This window comes from Equus przewalskii, chromosome 14, assembly GCF_037783145.1.
Source record: "Equus przewalskii isolate Varuska chromosome 14, EquPr2, whole genome shotgun sequence".
NCBI lineage: Eukaryota > Metazoa > Chordata > Mammalia > Perissodactyla > Equidae > Equus > Equus przewalskii.
This window is the reverse complement of record NC_091844.1, coordinates 28,130,447-28,149,624: the sequence shown is the minus strand read 5'-3', so window position 1 is coordinate 28,149,624 and position 19,178 is coordinate 28,130,447. Positions and strand designations below refer to the sequence as shown.

The 19,178-nt window shown below is 53.5% G+C and overlaps 1 protein-coding gene and 1 long non-coding RNA gene across 8 annotated transcripts; one reads left to right on the top strand and one right to left on the bottom strand.

Moving 5' to 3' along the window:
- Positions 1-85: 85 nt before the first annotated feature.
- On the bottom strand, positions 86-15,448 carry RTKN (rhotekin). 7 transcript variants are annotated; one of them, XM_008530336.2, is made up of 13 exons: positions 13,477-13,674; positions 12,689-13,114; positions 6,464-6,663; positions 4,654-4,715; positions 4,503-4,556; positions 4,287-4,404; positions 3,833-4,042; positions 3,074-3,168; positions 2,866-2,972; positions 2,500-2,628; positions 1,637-1,805; positions 1,364-1,468; positions 86-780 (listed from the first exon to the last, which is right to left on the bottom strand). In XM_008530336.2, the coding sequence occupies exons 2-13, from the start codon at positions 12,758-12,760 to the stop codon at positions 446-448; spliced, it is 1,656 nt and encodes a 551-aa protein (XP_008528558.1). In that variant the 5' UTR covers positions 12,761-13,114; positions 13,477-13,674; the 3' UTR covers positions 86-445. The 7 variants fall into 7 exon arrangements, with proteins under 7 accessions (XP_008528558.1, XP_070428436.1, XP_008528556.1 ...); XM_070572335.1 differs by having other exon boundaries at positions 86-967; positions 13,477-13,645; XM_008530334.2 differs by lacking the exons at positions 12,689-13,114; positions 13,477-13,674 and adding an exon at positions 14,789-15,448.
- Positions 13,948-17,763, top strand: LOC139075517 (uncharacterized). Its single transcript, XR_011525958.1, has 3 exons — positions 13,948-14,113; positions 15,629-15,792; positions 17,072-17,763. It is a non-coding gene; the product is annotated as an uncharacterized lncRNA (long non-coding RNA).
- The last annotated feature ends 1,415 nt before the right edge of the window (positions 17,764-19,178 follow it).

The following is a 19,178-nucleotide window of genomic DNA, read 5'->3' as shown; positions in this document are numbered from 1 at the left end:
GGTGAGCTAAGCTCCAGGGATGAGGGCATGGGGCAAGTCCAGACCAAGCAGAGAGACGATCTGTCCTCAAGAACCAGGTGAGGGCTGCTGTTAAATAACTTTAATGGTTGATGTGGGAGTCACAGGGGAGGTGCATTTCCTCCCAGGCTCTTCAGTGCCATCCTCAAAGCTGGTTAGTGCAGGGAGGTAGGCCAGGGTTGGTTCCAGTTTTCTCCCAAGAAGGGTTCAGGGGGTCCCAGCCAGCCCCGGGAATGAGTCCCTCAGCACCATGGCAACCACAGCTTAAGAGGGGCTTCTGTTCCCCCTCCCCAGCCTACTCCCAGTCCAGCAGAAGAAGGGGAGGCCAAGCTGGCCAACCTGCTAAAGACAGCGCCATGTCCAGAGCCCAACTGCACATAGGTCATCTCCTCTTCTGGCCAGATCCTGTTGCCAGCACCCTTCTCTCTCACACTGGTGACTGGAGCCAAGTGCGGGGCGGGCCTTTGCTGCAGAGTCCTCTGGACCGTGGGGATCGCTGCTGGGGAAGAGGGGCCACCGAGCAGGAAGCCCCAAGGGAGTGGTCTGGGGGGACAGCGTCCAGGGAGAACGTTCGGGGTCGCCCCCAGGGCAGGGGGTGGGTCCGGGCTGGGGCTGGGGCCACTGAAGCAGGCGAGCAGGGACTAGGCAGGGCAGGCTGCTCTGTAAACATCACTAGCCAGGGTGGGGGCGTCTCCAGCCTTGCGCCCTCCCGCTGGGCCAGGATGTCTGTCACCGCTGCGATGTCATCCAGCGGCTCAATAGCTGTGGCACCAGGAAAGGGTTGAGGGGAGGGGGCTAGTCAGAGATTAGGCCCCAGGCCTACCCAGCCCTGAACATCACCTGTCGCTGTAATAGGAGGAAAGCAAAGCCCGGATCTCAGCCGAGACTGCATTATCCTGCAGGAGCAGCCCCTCACCTGGGCCACCTGGAGCCGTGGGCTCTGATAAGACTATGGGATGTGGGGGGCAGGGTGGACAGGGGTGAGAGGTTTCACAAAAGTGGGTGAAGAAATCAAGAAAGAGGAGGAAAATGAAAGCAGTGCCAGGCAAGTGAAGGGTCAGAGGAAGAGACAGGAATCCGCATGCAGAAAGGGAAACAGGAAAAAAAAAAATTAGGAAAGAAATCCATGAAATGAATCTGGTTCTTTGGGGTTTCGTTTTGAACTTTGGTGGAGGTGGTTCTAAGAAGAGTGAGAAGAGAAAGGAATACAAAAGGACTGGGTGGGACTTGGACCTCCGGAGCTCTGCCCTAGCCCAAGTGTGCTTTCTCTCTGCTTCCATCATCTGGGTTCCCTTGAAGCCCCCACCCACTTCCCATCAGGTTCCCGGAGTGCACTTTCACTCACCCGTCTCATGGTACAAGGACCCCTGCTTGGCCAGGACTTGGGGTGGTTTCCGGGGAGCGGGGGTTTCAATTTTCATGACTTCATCACAGCACTGCTTCCACTGACCTGAAGGGGGAGCATTGGTTGGGGGTGGGGAGGGGAAGGACTGAGAGAGGGCCAGGCTGCCCTCTCCCCTGCTACATTCTCTTCCACACATTCTTGAAATTGAAGCCTTTGGTAAAAATAAGAAACCCCAGTCCCTCCCAAAGGTTCAGTCCAGCCCTGTGCTCTTACTCATATCAAAGAAAAGCTGCCACAGAGCCTCCATCCAGCTCTGCAGGGCTCCCCGACTCTCTGTCTGAAGGGTGTGTGTCACCTCGTCCTCCCCATACTGGTTACTGATGCTCAGAGTGAAGGGCCGGCCTGCGGCCTGGTCTAGGTCCCCTGCCCGGACTCGAGTCTCCTGCAGGAGAAAGAAGGGGTCTGCTTCCACCTCCACCTTGGTCACAGCAGTCAGCAGTGACATCAGGCAACTTGAACCTCCTTGCCTTAGGAGGAGGAGCTTGTGGGGCTTTCACCAAGCCCTCTCATTTGCCTCCTACTGACCAGAGTGGGAAGGAATGGCAGGAAAGGACTAGGGATGAGACAGATGGTCCTTGGGGAAAGAGGAGCAGATGGAGACAAGGAAAGAGGGATTGAGCAAGGTGGGGAAGGCACAGAGGCAGGCAGGAATGCTGAGGCCTAAGGTCCCTCAGCACTTCCATAAAAGCTGGCAGGAGAGCCAGCAAAAGGGCTAGGGAGCAAAGCAGGGTCATGGACTTGGGTTGGGAGAGAAAACCAGGAAAAGTGAAGTAGATACAGATTGGAATCTGAGGGGAAAGATGGAAGGAGGATGAACAATCCTAGACTGGCTGTAGAACCCCCTCTGAGACTTGGCAGGGGCTGAGGCTGGTGAGTAGAAAGGATGATCCTTATCCATTGATGCTAGTGGAGAATATGGTCCCCTCAGGATTCCTGGCCCTGAAGCTGGTTGTGATGCTGTTAGGAGCAGGAGGCTAGCTTTGATCTCACTGAGGTCTCTGCCCACCCTCCTGGGGCCTGAAGGAGAGGCGCCCTGGCCTGGCACCTGGTGGCTTCACCACCAGGGGACCCGTCACCTTGTTGATCGCAATAGTAAACAGCGGCTCTTCCCCAGTATCCAAGTCTTCAGGTTGCCGGTAACAGAAGAGGTTTGTGCCTTTCAGGACTCCATGCACTCGCGCCCAGTCCTGCAGCTCCCCAGCTTGCTGCATAAATGACTCCAGGTTTCCTGGGGGAATCACACCCCCCAACACCCTTCTTCCCAGCCCCCATCAAGAATCTGCTGCTTTCAACCCGCCCTCCTGTCTGATCCTCCTCTCATGTTGCCATACCCCTCCTTCCTCCATCCAGATCTTGAGTTTTCAATAGTCCTTTGATTCCTAGGTGTTCCAGCTCTCCTCTGCCTTCTCCCTGTTCCCTTCCACTCCTCAAGACCCCCTCACCTGCACCCTGAGGGTACCAGTGGCGGTAGGCTGAGTCATGCAGAGAGGCTGAGCCACCAGGCGGCAACACACGCTACCGTAAAGGGGCAGCCAGGCAGGGTTCTCTTCTGGGGAGAAGGAAGTGCAGGATGAGGTGAGGAATGCGAAGAGGACCATCCAAGGCTCCTCTTCTCACCATCCAGCATCCTCCACGCACACACATACTCACCGTGGCTGGCGAGGGTGAGGTCGTGTGTGCGGAACCCATCTTGCACTGCTGCCAGGGTGAGCGTGGTGTGAGCCAAGAGGTGGTAACGAGGACCACTACAGGACAGATAGAGCAGTGGGCCTCAGCCAGGGGAGGGGAGTGTTAGACGGCAGGGGCTGGAAGGGCTGAGCAGGTCTGTTCCATTGATCAGGCTGCCCCACAGAAAACCAGCTTGCCTCCCCCACAGCAGCTGAAACAAACATTTACTGAGCTCCTGCTAAGTGCTGCATCCTGTGCTTTAAAGATGTTACCCCACTGTATTCCCCCAACAGCCCTGTGAGGTTGGTGGCATTCTTTAGTTATAGATGAAGCAGCTTGAGGCTTAGAGAATTTAAGAAATCTGCCCATAATTTATGGCTGGTAGGTGGTAGAGCTGAAATTCGAACCCACGTCTGTCTCCAGAATCAGCATTCTGTTCATTATCCTAGAGATTCTCAAACTGCTCCTCAGAGGTCCAGTGGTTCCACCGGGTCCCTTCAGGCACCTGGAGGCAAACTGCAGGGTCCAGGCTACTGTGCTCCAACCAGGGTGCTCTGTTCTATCTACATAAGCTGTATTGCTGCTGCAAAAAAACTGAAAACCCTGGGGCCTAGCTCTCCTTGCATTCCTATTGGTCCTGGCAGCAGTGCAAAATAGGTTCTGCATGCACAAGACAGCTCAGAGGTCACCTGTGGTCAGGATACAGGCAGCTGAGGGCGGTGGGGGAATGCAAGGCCTTACCCCACAGTCGGGGTGGGGAGCAGGATGGGACTGCTCCCCGAACCCCCAGCACTCTCCAGCGATGCCCGGACACGCCTCCCTGAGGAGCGGCCCAGGGAGCTGCTGAGTTTGGTGGCAAGCCTCTTGGGGGCGCCAACCAGGGCCCCCTCCTCTTCCATGCAGGCCCCATACAGCTCCAGCCGCAGTTCAAAGTCTGGCCCTGCCTCAGAGCTATAAGAATGTGGGAGGAAGAAAAGAGGATGGTCCTGGGGAAGTCCAGGAATATTGTGGGGTGGGGTCAGGGGGGCGGTTAGGGAGGATGGAGTAGGCTAGAGGATGGATGTGAAAGTACAGAACAGCAGAACAGCTCTCCAGGAAGGCCCATCTCCCTCTCCTCCTCCTCCCTTGTAGCTGCCTCATCCGAGAATTGGAGCAGAGTGGAGAAAGGAGGGAGCCACAGGGATGCGGTACTCACAAGAGCACACTGTTCTGAAAGGAGATGTCAGTGAGGGTCCTATCCACCAGGATCATCTCTGTGTCCTGAATGTGTTCCCCTAGCTGCAGCAGCAGGAACACAGCCCAGCGGTGCAAGTCTGGGGACAAAGAGGGCCAACTGGTAAAGACTGCCCCACAGGAGCCCCCAACCTCAGAGTCACCCCTCTGAATTCGTCCCAGCATATGTGGAACTCACCGCCTTTGTTCTTGAAATATTCTGTGTCCTTCCACATGAGTGGAATCCGGAGGTCTACGGGGCAGAGGGGTAGGAATAGATGTTGAGATGGGGCAGGAGGTCTTATGGTTGGGCAAGGAGTGCCAGCGGCTGGGGTGGTTGTGCTTCTTACCAGAGATGCAGACCCGGCCGCGGCAGGGGGAGCGCTCAGCGGGTGGCCCACTGTCAGAAGGCCTGTGGGCAAATCACATCATCCTAGCCTGGCCTCGTGATGCTACTCCCCCTGGCTCCAGTTCCCAAGGGCTCTAGGACCCCCAGGTCCCCAGCCAGACTGCCATGGCAGGGCTAAGGAACTGTTAGGGAGAGTTACCGACTGAACCCAGGGGGTGCTGGGCTTGGAGACACTAGAGGCAAGATTGGTCACACACATAATACAAGCTAGGGGCTCCTCCCCTCCAAGCACCCTCCCTGACCACCTGCCCAGACCCCTGCCAGGGACAAGTGGGGCCTTAAGGGGACAGGTGCCCAGAGACTCCTGTCCAAGGGCTCTGCTCCATTAAACCCCAGGCTTAGAGGGGTTTGCAGGCTTTCTTTTTAACAATAAGGGAGGCAGCTCGTCTCCATCTCATGGCTTCTTTGAAATAAGAGGGTACTGGATCCCTCGGAAAATCAAGCTAACCAGTGTTTGATGAAAGGAGAAAACCCAACCAGGGAATATTTGTGTTCCATTTGCCACAGACCTCTCTCCTGCCCTCCCCCCAAGCTTTGCTTTCTGCTTGCTCTCCTGAGTAGACATGCTGAGCCTTCCCAGTGCCCCAAGTTCCCCATCCCCCCTGCAGGGCCCCAGGCACCCAGCCTTCCTCCTCTCCCCCCAGCACCAGGTCTCACCAAGCATGTGTCCCTCTCCTAAGGTGATGGTTTATCCATCCTAATTCATAGTGCCACTAATGTAACTAGCGACTTAGTAGGGCCTGATGTAGTGGCACTGATGGCCATGTGTTTAGCTGTCAGGGACTTGGGGTGAACCTCAGATCACACTGTCTGGGCTGCGTGTGGGGACTGGGGCCACACAGAGCCTGTCGATGACTGCCTCTCAGGAAACTAAACTCACAGTAGAAGCTGTCCCCCTGCTTGCCCTTCCTTTAGCTTTATGGGGCAGCCGTAGAGTGGGTGTTCTGCCTTCATAGGTGAGCTCTGGAGGGCTCCTGGCACCCTCTCCTTGTGTTAGTCTTCATGGCTGAGCTGGTATGGGCACCACACCAGTGAGGAGATGGGACCTTCTCCCCACTCCACCTTGTGGGGTCAAGCAGGCCACTTTGCCAGAAACCAATTCTCCAGATGACCAATTTACCAAAAATGGCCAATTCTCAGAATAATCAACTTGTCAAATATTTTCTCCAACCTTTTAGTTTTACCACAGCATCGCCTCAACCATTTCACTAGATTTGTCAGATCAGCAGAGTCCAATGTCATTGTAGATTTTGTTTCACATCTAGAAGCTGAGCCCTTTTAGAATGCACAATCTAATTTATGTGAAGGGGTAGGCTTTGCCTTAAATGTTTTTTTTATTATTCACTTCCCAATCCCTGCCTCTGATGGTGAACCCCAGGGATAATGAACTATTGTCAGTTTGTAGTAAATTGGGCATTCAGCAAATTGACCATTTGATGAACTGGCTTTGAGAAAACTGGCTTTCTAGAAACCAGCCAGCCAGCCTCATCAGATCACAGGTGGGGCTTAGTAAAGTCATGCTTTTGCATAACTACCCCTCAGACTGCCAGCCTTTCACCAGATGCACTGGCGTTCCTAGCTACTCACTAGTGCACCTCTGGGTAGCACACTGCACTAGTAAAACACCAAGGTGTCTTCCAGGCCCCTGACAGGGCTTCACGGGGAGGTCATCTTCAGGATGGTCCATACTCCACATATAAATGCACGCTGCACCACTACCCCTCCTAAGGCCTTGCCTCCCCATTGCTCACCGCCGGCCTGTCTTCCCCAGCACCTGCGCTTCCTTGCGTCGCTGCAGCTCGCCCATGTAGTTGAGAATGCGGCTGTTGCACACCAGCAGGCTCTTGGTGGCCTCCAGAGCCTGCTCACGCTGGGAGCAGGCCGCCAGCAGCTTGCAGGCCCCTTCCCTCATCCGAATCTCATGGTCTAGCTTTCTCTGCAACTCTGTGTCCTAGCCAGAGTGGGGAAAAGGATAAGAAGGAAATGTCAGTCAGGGGACAGGTGGAAGCACCCTCCAGTCCCCAAGTGGGCTGTGGCCCAGGAGAAACTGATAAGAAACTTATGTCTCAGGCAACTCAAGAGCGAAGGTTGAGTCTCAACCTCAGCTGCCCAAGAATAACCAGAGAAGCTTTGTAAAACTATAGATGCTGTTGTGCATTTGATGGGGGGAGTTTAAATTCCTTCAGCCTGGGGCCGGCCTTGTGGCCCAGTGGCTAAGTTCACGTGCTCCGCTTCTGTGGTCCAAGGTTTCGCTGATTCAGATCCTGGGCGTGGACATAGCGCCACTCAGGCCATGCTGAGGCGGCGTCCCACATGCCACAACCAGAAGGACCTACAACTAGAATGTACAGCTATGTATTGGGGCCTTCGGGGAGAAGAAGAAGGAAAAAAAATAAGATTGGCAACAGATGTTAGCTCAGGTGCCAATCTTTAAAAAAAAAATTCCTTCAACCTCTTTTGAGGCAATTTAGAAAAATCTATGAAAACTACAAATTTACATATCCTTTGATCCAGCTATCCAATATCTAGGAGTTTCTCCTACAAATACAAACATATGGGCAAAGCCATATATACAAAAATATTCACAGCAGCATTGTTTTAAATACTAAGATGAAAAGCCTTTCAATAGGGCATTGGTCAAATAAGCTACAGGACATCTTCACCATGAAATATGGAATATTGCAGACATTAAAGAGTGAGGTGGACATGTGTGCAGCTGTGAAACAATCTTCAAAATACATAAAGTGAGAAAAGAAAGCGTAACAGTATTATAGCATGCTACCATTTGTGTGTGATATGGTCATGTGCCGCAACAACACTTCAGTCAACAGACTGCATATACGACAGTGGTCTCATAAGATTAGTACCATAGAGCCTAGGTGTGTAGTAGGCTATACCATCTAGGTCTGTGTAAATACACTCTGTGATGTTTGCAAAATGACAAAATCGCCTAACGATGCATTTCTCAGAAAGTGTCTACGTCATTAAGCAATGCATGTATATATATATTCATGCATATACATATACATAGATAGGCATAAAATAGTGGTTGCAGGACTGGGAGCCAGGAATAGAAAACAGATTTAAGATACTTTATTTATATACATATCCTACTCTACTACTGTACTATTGGAAATTGTTACCTTTTTAAAAAATTAAATCTTCTAAGTTAAAAAAAAATTACCAGGCTCCACCTCAGACTTGCAGAATAAGAATCTCTGAGAGTGAGGCATGTTCATTTTTTTGAAAATTCCCCAAGTGATTCTGAGATACAGCCAGGGCTGAGAACCACCAGCTAAAGGGAATGGCCACGGATAGCACAGCCCAGCCTGGGTTACCCGAAAGACTCAAGTGATGAGGGTGGACATCTAGTTGGCAAGGGATCAGTGGAGAGGGAGCATACCACCTACAGAGTTCACCCGTGCTGCACAGACTCTCGTACACACCCCAAATTAGGGGATCTGCCACCTGCTGGCCCTCTGAGCTTGGGAGCTGAAGACGGAGGCAAAGAATGAGAAGAAGAAGGCAGGTGAAGCAGGAGGTCAGGAGTGAGGGGCTGAGCAGGCTTTGTGTAAGGGCCAGAGAGGGGGCACTGGGAGAGGCACCAGGATTCTCAGAAACATTTGCTCAGAAAGGAGTTGTGGAGGTCTTGGCACAGAGCAGAGAGTGAGAGCACCGGTTCAACATAAAACAAAACTGGGTCTGAGTCACAGCCCTGCCAGTCTTGAGAAGATGGAAATAAATTTATTTTAAAAGCACCGGGCAATTTACTGAACCTCCCTAAGCCTCTGTTTCTCCATCAGTAAAATGAGGACAGAAGCAGTCCCCGCATCCTGCGGTTGTGAGGCATTAGTGAGACAGGAACGTGAAGCACTTAGCGCAGTGCCCCCAACATGCTATACATGAAGGTGAGGATGCTTATTTTAATGATGCTACTTGGGCAGCAGCAGCATTCACCCGACAAACACTGCAGCATCCTTGTGCTGTCCACAGCTCCACATTTCACATCCAGCTGAGAGGTGAGAGATGCAGACACTAATGGCTGCTCCATAAGTGCCATGTCATGGCCTAAACACCCTCACAGGAAACAGACTGTTAGCTTCTGGCTGAGGTGATGGGGAAGGCTTCAGAGAGGAGGTAGAAGACTAACCCTGAGACAGTGTACACATCAGTTCAGGAGGCAAGCCAAGTGGAACCACCAGGCTGGAAGTGGGGGGTGAATGTGACCACCCAAAACCTGTCATCTCCCTCATGCCACCTCTCTTCCACACCCTTTGCCCTTGCTTCTGTCCCTGGTGGCTCCAGCCTTCAAGCCTCCAAGATCTGAATACCCTAAATTTCTGCTTCCAAAAGCCTTGCCCAGCCTCCCTGCAGATTCTTCCTTCACTATTTATTCCTGGCTTATGCCAGAGTCTCATCACCCCCCTTCCCCAGCACTATCCACCTGTTTCCCTTCCTGACCCTTCAGAATTAGGCCAACCCAATCCCAACGCCGCCTCCACCAGGAAGCCCTCCCAGACTACACAGCTTCCTCCACCCCGCTATGTCTGCCTGCACCGGGGTCCCACCTCTGCTATGCTTCGTTGCTTGCCAACTCCCCATCCCATTCTGCATCCAGCTTCTACTACAAACACCCCAAAGGGGTGAGAGCAGAGGAGGAGGAGACACAGAGGTGTCCTGGCTGGCCTTCTGGTCGCGGCCCCAGCACTCACGGATCCTTCCCTAGCCCTGTCCATTGCGCGCGCGGTGCCAACGCAGGCAGCGCGCGGGGTCCGGGGAGCCGGCGGGACCCGGTGCCCGCACAGCCGCCCCCGCCCGCGGCGCTCAGGGCGCCGGTGACATCAGCTCCCAACTGCCGCGAGAGCCGCCGAAGGGCTCTAGGACGCGGGTGGTCCCTGCTGGGCTAGACTCCGAGCTCCGGTGGCTCGACCACAGAGACCCAGTCGCGCCGCGACAGTACCTCCGGGGGCTCCCACACCGCCCAAGAAAGGGCTCCGGGCCTCAGCGCCGCGCTCGGGCTGCAGGAGGCCGGGAGGCCCCTCCTGCATTGCGGTTGCCCTCCAAGGTCACCCCTTGCCCCAGAGCATGGGGGAGGAAGACAGTGTATAAATTGGAATAACTGGGACCAGAGAGAAGTCCCCAAGCCCAGCCTGGATGAGCCGGACTGAGGGCCCAGAAACCCCTCGCTACTCCCCACCCGCCGCCCTCTGGCCCCAAATCCACTCTCCCACGGCTCCACGGCAGAGAGCGCCCTAGGAATCCCCGCTCCCACCCCGTGGGCAGGGCATCTCAGGAATTCTGCTGTGGGCTCTGGATCCCTGTGCTTTGCCCTCATCTCCCCACCGCAGGGACAGCTTCTTGCCGCCCCCTCCCCACCCACATCTCCCCAGGCAGGCAGCGTTTTCACCAGACTCCTGGGAAAGTGCCCAGAGCTGGATGTCAGGCCGACCTGGGTCAGGGCCCAAGGGGCTGAAGGAGGATGAGTCATGGGCAGAAGCCCCGGTACACATTAGGCCCTCTGTGGACATCCTTTCCCGTCCCTCCCACTCTCTTCTGTCCCTGACTTCCTGCTCTGCTTCTCATCACCTTCTGTTCCCTTCAGAATCTCTAACCAGGGCTTAGTTCAAATCCTGGCTTAGGAACCTGACTAGTTGTGAGAACTTAAACTCTGGGAGCCTCAGTTTGTAAACTGGGGAGTATCACACCTCCTTCACAGCACTATTTGAGGATTAAATGGGAAAGTCTGACCTCCACCTGGCCTCAGCACGTATTTAAAAACCACCTTTCTCTCACTCCCACCTGCCCTTTACTTGCAGCTTAAGTTGCCTCCTCCAGAAAGTCTTCTTGGATTTACTCTTCCAGACTACCTCTCTTGCTAATCCCTGAAACATCAGTGGGCCTCTCTTTTGAGAAGGAGGGTGGGGGAACTGCTGAGCTTCCTGGAGAAAGAACACAGCACCTGCAGCCCATGGCGGAAGGAGAGGTGACGAAAGTGAAATCTCTGCCTGTCCTCTGCCCCAGAATGTGGGCAGAGCTCCTCTGAAGAAAAATGACATGGAGGGATGCAGAAGTTACACATTTCAATACCTAGATCGGTTCCGTCCCATAAAATCTTCCGTGATGATGGAAATGTTCAGTAGCCATCAAACACTTGCAATGTCGCTAGAACAACTAAGGAACTAAAGTTTAAATTTCATTTTAATTAATAAATTTTAAATTTAAATAGCCACATGTAACTCGTAACATAGACAGTGCAGAGGACTAGGGATGGCAAATAAATTTTACCTCTTGTGCCAACACAGGATAATAGGTACTGTCAGAATCCCAGCAGGCTCACTGGGCACCTTTTCTGTGCATTAAAAAAGATGGCCCTCTCCAGGCAAACAGGTTAGATAAAAGGACCCCCCTTCCTCATGCAGCCCGAACCCAGGCCAGGACTCCTACCTCTGCCTTGCGGCGCCTTGTGAAGGACACAACCTGCACAATTTATGGCCAAGCTTGAGTTCATAAAGATTCTGAGGCCACAGCTGGGCTTGTTGGTAAAGAGTGCCATGATTGACTAGTAATGTCTACTATGATCCAGGGATGGGGGCAGGGCTGCAGGCGGCACGGGTAACACATACAAGAAATTGCCACTCCTGATCTAGATTTTTTACTGTTCTGTCTGACCTCCCTCAGAAGCCACCCCCTGCCTAGTCCAGACGGTCACTTCTACCGCTTCTTCCATCTTCCCCATCTCAGGAAATGGCCACACTGCCCAGTCGCTCAGCCACATACCTAGGACTCACCCTGGAGTCAATCTTTGCCTCACCCCTCACGTCCAATCCATTGGCAAGCCCTTTCAGATCTCCCACCACCGTCTGAAGCCCACCCGCTTCTCCCAGTCTCCACCATGAGCGCTTTAATCCATAACACCAGGCTCACTTCTCTAGGGTGGTAACAACCTCCTACCTGGTGGTCTTCTGCCACCTTTCTTGCCAAACCTCCTCTCTCCCAGCCCACTGCAGCCTAGCCCATTCTCCACAGCAGCCGTCATTTTAAAACATTAGATGTGTCATCCTCCTGCCTAAGACCCTTCCATGGGCCAGTATCACACTCACAGAAAAATCTAAGTGTTTCGTCCTGTCCTTCAAGGCCCTGCATAACCTGGCCTCTGCCCATGAGCTCGACCGCAACTACTGTCTTCCAGCCACACCAGAACCAGAACTCATCCCAGTTAAGGGCCTTTGCCCTTGCTATGCCCTCTGTCTGGAAAGCCCTTCCTTCAATCTTCACATATCTTCATATCCTCTGGTCTCAGCTCAACGTTCTCCTCACAGAGGTCTCCACTGACCTCCACATCTAATGCTGCCTCCCCTACCTGATGTTTGTTACATCCCCCTGTTTTCACCATAATTTCACTATGTGAGATCATGTATGTGTTTGTATGTTTATCATCTGTTCCCCCAGTAGAATGGACCTTTCCTATCTTGTTCACTGAGGTATCTCATGGTCTAGAAAAGAGCTTGGCATATAGCAGGTGTTCAATAAATGTGTTTAACAATAAATAAACTTGAAAAAAAAAAAAACAGCTCCCTGCCATCTCCAGGGCCAGCAGAATCCTTACATCCTGCTCCAGAGTCCCGGTCGCCTTCTCTAGTAAGGCCACATCCTTCCTTGCAAACCTCTCTCACATTGGACTCCTCTCTTCTTCCCATACCTAAAAGGGGCCTTCGGCCCCAGAACCCACATCCACCCCCACCCACAGAGCTTCCAGTAATACGTGTGAAGACCCTGTTGCCCACATAATGCTCTGATTGGCAGAACTGAGCCTGGGTCCACACATAGCACCCAACGTAGGGCATACAGAACCACCTGTCCCTCTCCACTTTGAGTGGGCCCTGCCCTCCCCCATCAGCCCCAGCAGGGATGGGCAGGGCTGAGACCTGGGCTGGGATGCATGTGGAAGAAGTGTACTCCAGGGGTGGGGGTGTTACCTCCAGGCTGAGCGCCATCTGCCGAATGTAGAGCATATTCAGGTCCTCCAGGATGTGCAATCTGTCCTGCATCTCTGTGCCCCCCAGTGCCCCTTCCCTCGTTGACCCCTCCAGAGGGGTGGGGTGGGCCCGCACCACGCTGCCCCCACAGTCCCTCCTCCCGCTGCTCCCCTGGTCTCGAAAGAGGCAGCTCTTGGGCAGAGGGTAGAGGCCACCCCTGTCCTTCTGCACTCCTGTTAGACCCCTCTGGCTGCTGTGACAAACTTTCCTTGCCTACCGCTGTTCCAGAGCCCTGGCGGGAGCCGGGCATAACAGCAAAGGAAAGCGAGGTGAGGATGAGCAGGGTCCCAGGAAGGGCGGCCAGCTGCAGAGGGGGCTCTGGGCACAAAGTGTCCAGTCTTGCTTTGGTGGCAGCTGTTCCCCCAGCTGTGGAAGAAAAAGGCCCTTTCATTGCGTCTCTGGCCCCTCCCCAGCCCCCGCCCACATCCCTGGCCTGGCAGACAGAGAATCTGTGTGCCGGTAGGGCGTGAGGGGCAGGCACAGCTGGAAGGGGGCAGGGAGGGGACGTTTCATGCAGGTTCTACGGAGTCGTGGGGTTTGTCAGGAGGTTGGAGCTCTTTGAGAGGGGTTCTGGCTTAGTTTAAGGAAGAAGAGAGTTGAAGGCAAGGACTCGAGGGGAGAGTGAGCCCAGGGAGGGGGACAAAGGGATAACGCAGCCCAACCCCCAGGGCCACCTCATCCAACTTGGGGCCCCCATCCAGCCCGCCCCACCCTGGGCTCACAGTTACCTCGCTTTTCCAGCAGAAGGGAGGAGAGGGAGAAAGGCAGGGGTGTGCCTGTCTGCTGCTGCCCCCGCTCCCCTCTGCGGGCCCCTTCCCTTCCAGACAGGAAACCAGCCCCGATTCCCAGCCAGCTGCAGCTTTGCCCCCCCTCCACCCCGGGCCCACGGAGTCACACTCTCCTCGGCAGCGGGCCGGGCCTTGTGCGGCTCCGCCCCGGCTCCTCCTCAGCACTGGCCCCCAAAGGCCGGGCTTATCCCGGGGGCGGCCCCAGCTCACAGGCCCCTCCTCCTGGTCCCCGGGCCTCGCCCCTCACTCCCCCACGCTGGCCCCACGCGGAGTTGCTTGTGCGGGACCGACAAAGGCCCTCTCGCCCAGGTCCACTAGCTTCTGAGTCAGAGAAGGCCCAGGACAGAGTGTGAAAGGGCCTTTGTTCCAGGCAGGCTGGGGGGAAAGGGCAGAAGCCAGGCCTGGAATCCGGGCAGCGAGGGAGAGGGGGGCGGGAGGAGGGCCCCCTCACTTAACTCTTTCCAGGCCCAGCGGGGAAGGAGAGCTGACCTTGGGGACAGCCTCTTTACGGTTACTACTCTCCCTCTCGATCGTAGCTCAGCCCCACACCTTTCAGCCCCTCGCGAGGGAGTTACAGGTAGGGTCAGACCTGGACAACGACTGTAGAGAGCGGGGGGCTATGGAGGAAATTGTCAGACTAGAGGCTGGCCTCCTCCTAGGCCCTAGGAAAGGAGGCTGAAAGTTTGAGTGTGGGAAATAACCCCAAATCGTTAAAAGGGAACTCCCCCCACACTCTCCCAGCCCTTCAGGGGCACAGAGGAGCAGCAGGGGAGGGCTTCAGGGAAGGGGGCAGACCTGGCCTAGAAGTGGAGACATGATGGAGGCTGTCCCAGGCGCTTGAGACAGGTTGTGGGATGGGGCTGGCGGCCAGCGAAGGAGCGGGCGCGCAGGCCAAGAGTCCGAGCTGCTGGAGCCCGCCCAGCTCCCCACCGCCCTCTGCCCCGGGATGCCCGGGAGGGGCCGGGGTCCAGGCACATTTTGGAAATCGAGCCTGGGACTCCTTAAATTGGAGCCAACCTGGAGTTTTCCAGGCAGAAGCAAATCATCCCAACTGGGCCAGGGAGTGTCGGGTGGCGCGGGTCCGATTAACGTGCAGACGGTCCGCGCCTTACTTTTCAAGTCAACAAGCACCGGTCTGTAGCCGTTCCGCGGCATCTCCGCCCCTCGGCGTGCGCACTGGCGGGGGCGGGCGGCCGAGGCGGCCGGGCTGCGGGAGCCTGCGAAGGGCAAGGCGGGGACGCGGGGCTCTCACCTCGGGCGGGTCGCTGAAGAGGCTGAGTCGGAAGCGGCCGCGTTTGAACTCCATCTCCAGGGCGGAGCCCCTGGCCACGGTGACCCGGCTCCGGTGGTTTCGGGAGAACATGCTGGCGGCTCGGCGCCTTTGCCTACTCTGCGCACTCCCCGCGCCGCGCGGCTCTGCCGTGTCTCGTCCGCTTCTGTCCCTCGACGCCCGCCCGCCAGTCCGGCCGGGAATCTCCCGCTGCCTGGTTCCCAAACTCCGCCCCCGGAGACGACACCTGGGCCGGGCAGGGCGCGGCACCCTCCTCCTCCACCCCCGCCAGAGGCCCGGCCGGCCGGGCCAGTCCCGGGGCGCCTAGCAGGCCTGGCCCGCCAGCCCGCCAGCCAGGGCACTGTGCGCCTCCGAGCACTGAGGAGACACTTCCTCCCTTCCGGCCTGGGTCTCGGGCGCCTCACCTGGGCAAGGGGCGGGTCCAGCGAAGCCCCGCCCACCAGCCGCCCCCACCTGGCAAGCCCGACTCCCTGTGCGCGGAAAATACCGCAGCCGCCTGGGTCGCCGCGTGGCGCTCTGCGGCTCTCGCTCGGCCCTGGGACCGCGCCCAGCCTCATCCCCAAGCAGCTTCCGAAGCCACCATTTCAACTTCCTGCAGTCCCAAATGTCCCTTCTTCTTCCTCCTCCCCTCCTTAGGCTCGCCTCCGCGGCTACCTGCCCATTCTTATTGGCCACAATTCATGGGGCAGTACTTAAGCACGTCCTGAAACCCTGTTCTGTCACTTACTAACCGTGGGCCCTTCGCCCAGTCATTGAACTCATCTGTTCAATGAGGATGTAGTCATTATCTCCCCCCTTCAGGTTGCCGTGAGGATTACATATGAGAATGAGTGTCAAATGCCCAGCATAGTGCCTGGCGCAAGGCAAGTGCCCCATAAGCGGAGCTATGAAGATAAAGCAGCCGGTGCAGCATCTTTGTGCCCTTGGATGGGGCACCAGCGACCTCAGCTCCCTGGACCCAGACCGTAAGTGCCTTAAGAGGGTGAGGATACTGGGGACCTCAGTATTGGCTCGCTCTCAGCCGCTTTACTGCATGGCTGAGAGAGGGCTACCCTCTGGGCATCTGCAGGAAAAGGGGGCCTGCCTCATCCCCAGAGAGCCTAGTGGGAGAGAAGGAAATGGCAGAGGATCAGCTTTCCAACCACACATGAGGAGTCTCCTGGGGACTTCAAAACTCACTGGGGAGAACTTGAGAGAGAGTGGGGCTCCTTCATAGCAGGTGGGCTGAAGCCAGAGAAATACCAGCCTTCAGCTTTAGAGAGCCCAGGTTAGAATTACTCTGATGTGGCAGATTACTCAATATTCTTTTAGAAAACCTGGCTAAATTTCTTCAGCAAAAGAGAATATTTATTGGCTTAAGGAACTAAAATATCCAGGCTTTAGGTGTGGCTTGACCCAGGCATTCGATGTCACAAGGATCCTGTCTCTTCCCATCGTCCAGCTCTACTGTCCTCCATATTGGCTTCACTTTCCGCAGCATAACAAGATTGTTGCCAAAAATTCTGGGTCTATGTCCTTTCAGGCTTAAATTCAGCAGGAAAGAGAGCATCCATTTCCTGAAGTTCCTACACATGTCTGGGGTTGACTATGGGCCATTTGGGATCATTTTTCCATCTCAAACCAATCACGGTAGCCAAAGGGGTGACCAGACCTGAACCAATCATGGTGGCTAAGGAGGATTCTGTGTGCCAGGTGGCCAGGCCTGGGTCACTTGCCCACTCCTGGAGACCAATTGGAACCCAATGGGCTGAGAGAGAGGGGAGGGGAGGGAGAGGTGATTTCCCAAAGACTGTTCCAGGTACTGCTACCAGAAGGTGAGGGAATAGATGCTGGACAGGAAAAAAAAAAAACAAACAAACACCGTGGACATGCAAAAATTTACATGGAGAAGGGAGTTCTTCTGGTTAGTAGGAAAGACAGATCCAAAGATTTTACAAAATCAGTGGCCTCTGAGATAAACCTCAAAGGATGAGTGAGGGCAAAGAAAAGGAAAAGCATTGTCTCTTAATTTATTCAAATATCCATGGTCATTCCTCTAAACTGTAAGGTCCCCAGGGAAAGACAGTCTGTCTTGTCCACTGCTTTATGCCTAGTGCCTGGCATATAGGAAGTGCTCAATACACATCAGTTGAAGTGAATGAACACAGGAGATGCCTAAAGGAAGCATGCAAATTTGAGAATGCTTGACTGGGATGAGCCATGCAGTTGGACTAAAATGGTTCATTTTAAATGTTTGTTTTTAAGCAACAGGATGCTTTTGTTCCCCAAATGAAATCTTACCTGGAATAGAATCAGAGCTGCTATGATGGAAGCAGGGGCTGGAGCCTCACACCTTGTCTTCTCTATAGACCCTTCGAGCCCCCAATGAAATGCAGAAAACCCCTGGCAAAACATGGAGGAAGGGAAGACATTTGGAAAGGAAGTAGAGCTCAAATCCTGCCTGACAATTTGTTCTCAACGTGACTGAAGATTTTGGGAAAGGGGAGACAGAACTAAAGTTATATTTTAGAGATTATAATCTGGCAGCCTTTTGCATAAATCAGTTGAAGAAGGTTGTGACTGGGGTCAGAGAAGCCAGCTGACACTGTTCTCAACTGAGGGTGGAGAAACAAGGGCCAAAATTTCTGAGGACCTATTTATTTTAAAAAATAAATTCTTATTTGAAAACACACATATGGTTTTTTAAAAAAATACTCCTAATTCTACCATTTAAGAAATACTATAAAGTAAAAAATAAATGAATAAAGCCATGCCTTCCCCACCATCAGAGAAAAACACTGAGACAGTTTGGCACCTTGGCGTGCTGAAGACTCACACTGGCTCATGAGAGACAACTGCTGATTTTCCAGAATTGTGCATTCCACTTGTTAAACACAGTTTCAATTAAAAATTAAATTATAAACATTTACAACTAAATAAATTATATTAAAGCAAAAGTGATGAATACTCAAAATTCGTCACTTCCTAATTGTTTTACTGCACTTTCCTATTATCTCTTGGGATTGCTTACATCCGTAGTATCTGTATGGTGGGAATGCTATGCATGTAATGGCGAGCTACTGCACATCTCTTCCCAACTCTCTGTTCAATGAGACCACGTTTGAAATTGGCCATGGTGGGAGTATTTACACAACAGAAATAGTAATACTATCAATCAGGGCTGTTTCTTTCTGGGTAGCTTTTGTTAAACATTTACCAGCATGCCACTGGTTTGGTGCATAATCTCTCCAACTTTTTCCTTTGCTTAAATCTGTATCTCTGTTTCCTAACTATGAAGAAGGTATTTGGGGAAGGTGTTGTTGGTCAGCCAGTGTTAAAATCCTCCTCCTATTTCCACACAGTCCCCTACTGTGGACAATATTGGTAGGCTGAGGCTCTGCCTTCTTTATGGCACCTGGAGAAAGACATTCCTCCTGCTTCCCACTTCTTCACAGCCTAAGCCAACCAACTGGAATGCTCCCAAATGGACTTTGGATCTCAAGGGAGTGAAAACAAGACCCAGGGAGACTTCATGATATAGTCTCTGCACCTGCATGAGGAGTGGGTGGTTGTGCCAGCAGGGAAATCCTCGTCAGCAGTTTCCTCTGGCATGACTTTGGTGAGGCCTCTGTCTAACTTCAGTCCTATGTTCCTGCTGCCTGGCCTCCCTTGGTTCCCACCCCTTATCCAAGGAAAGTACAAGATGGGCCCAAAACATTTTCTAGTGCTAGGAAGTAAAAAAGTGCTCCAAGAATGATGGAGACATGTCCAAAGGACACAGAAGCTGTTTTAAAGGAATGCCCACTGTCCAAATTTGGGACATATTTGAGTATCAATAAGTAATGATAGTAATGGATTACAAACCCCTTGACTGAAATAGGAATCCATACTGATGTAAATAAATACATACGTGAATGAATACAGGGAGAAGAGAAAACTCTTCCTTGCAATAGAAAGCCAACTAATACATGGAGAGGGAATAATGGAAGTAGAAAGATTACCATTTGGCAACTATTGTAAGTTGATTCATACACTGACTTATACATCAATGGGTACTAAGCCTGGTGGGTGGAGGTTTGATGGGGAACAGGATATTAGAGTAGTTTCAGAGTATTTCCCCAGAAAATACTCATTAATTACAAAGGTGCAATGGTGACTTTGCGGTGGAGAGAATCGGCAGACACCACCTTGACCGGGTGATCAAGGTTAGCATCATGGGTGGTGGGATGGGCTGACACCATATGCCTCCTGATGTGATACACTGAGAAGAACCCAGCATAATCTTTTTTGTGTAGTACTCCAGTCAAGAATTTACGAGTCTAGACATGAGGAAACACCAGATGGATCCAGGTTGAGGGATGTCCTACGGAAT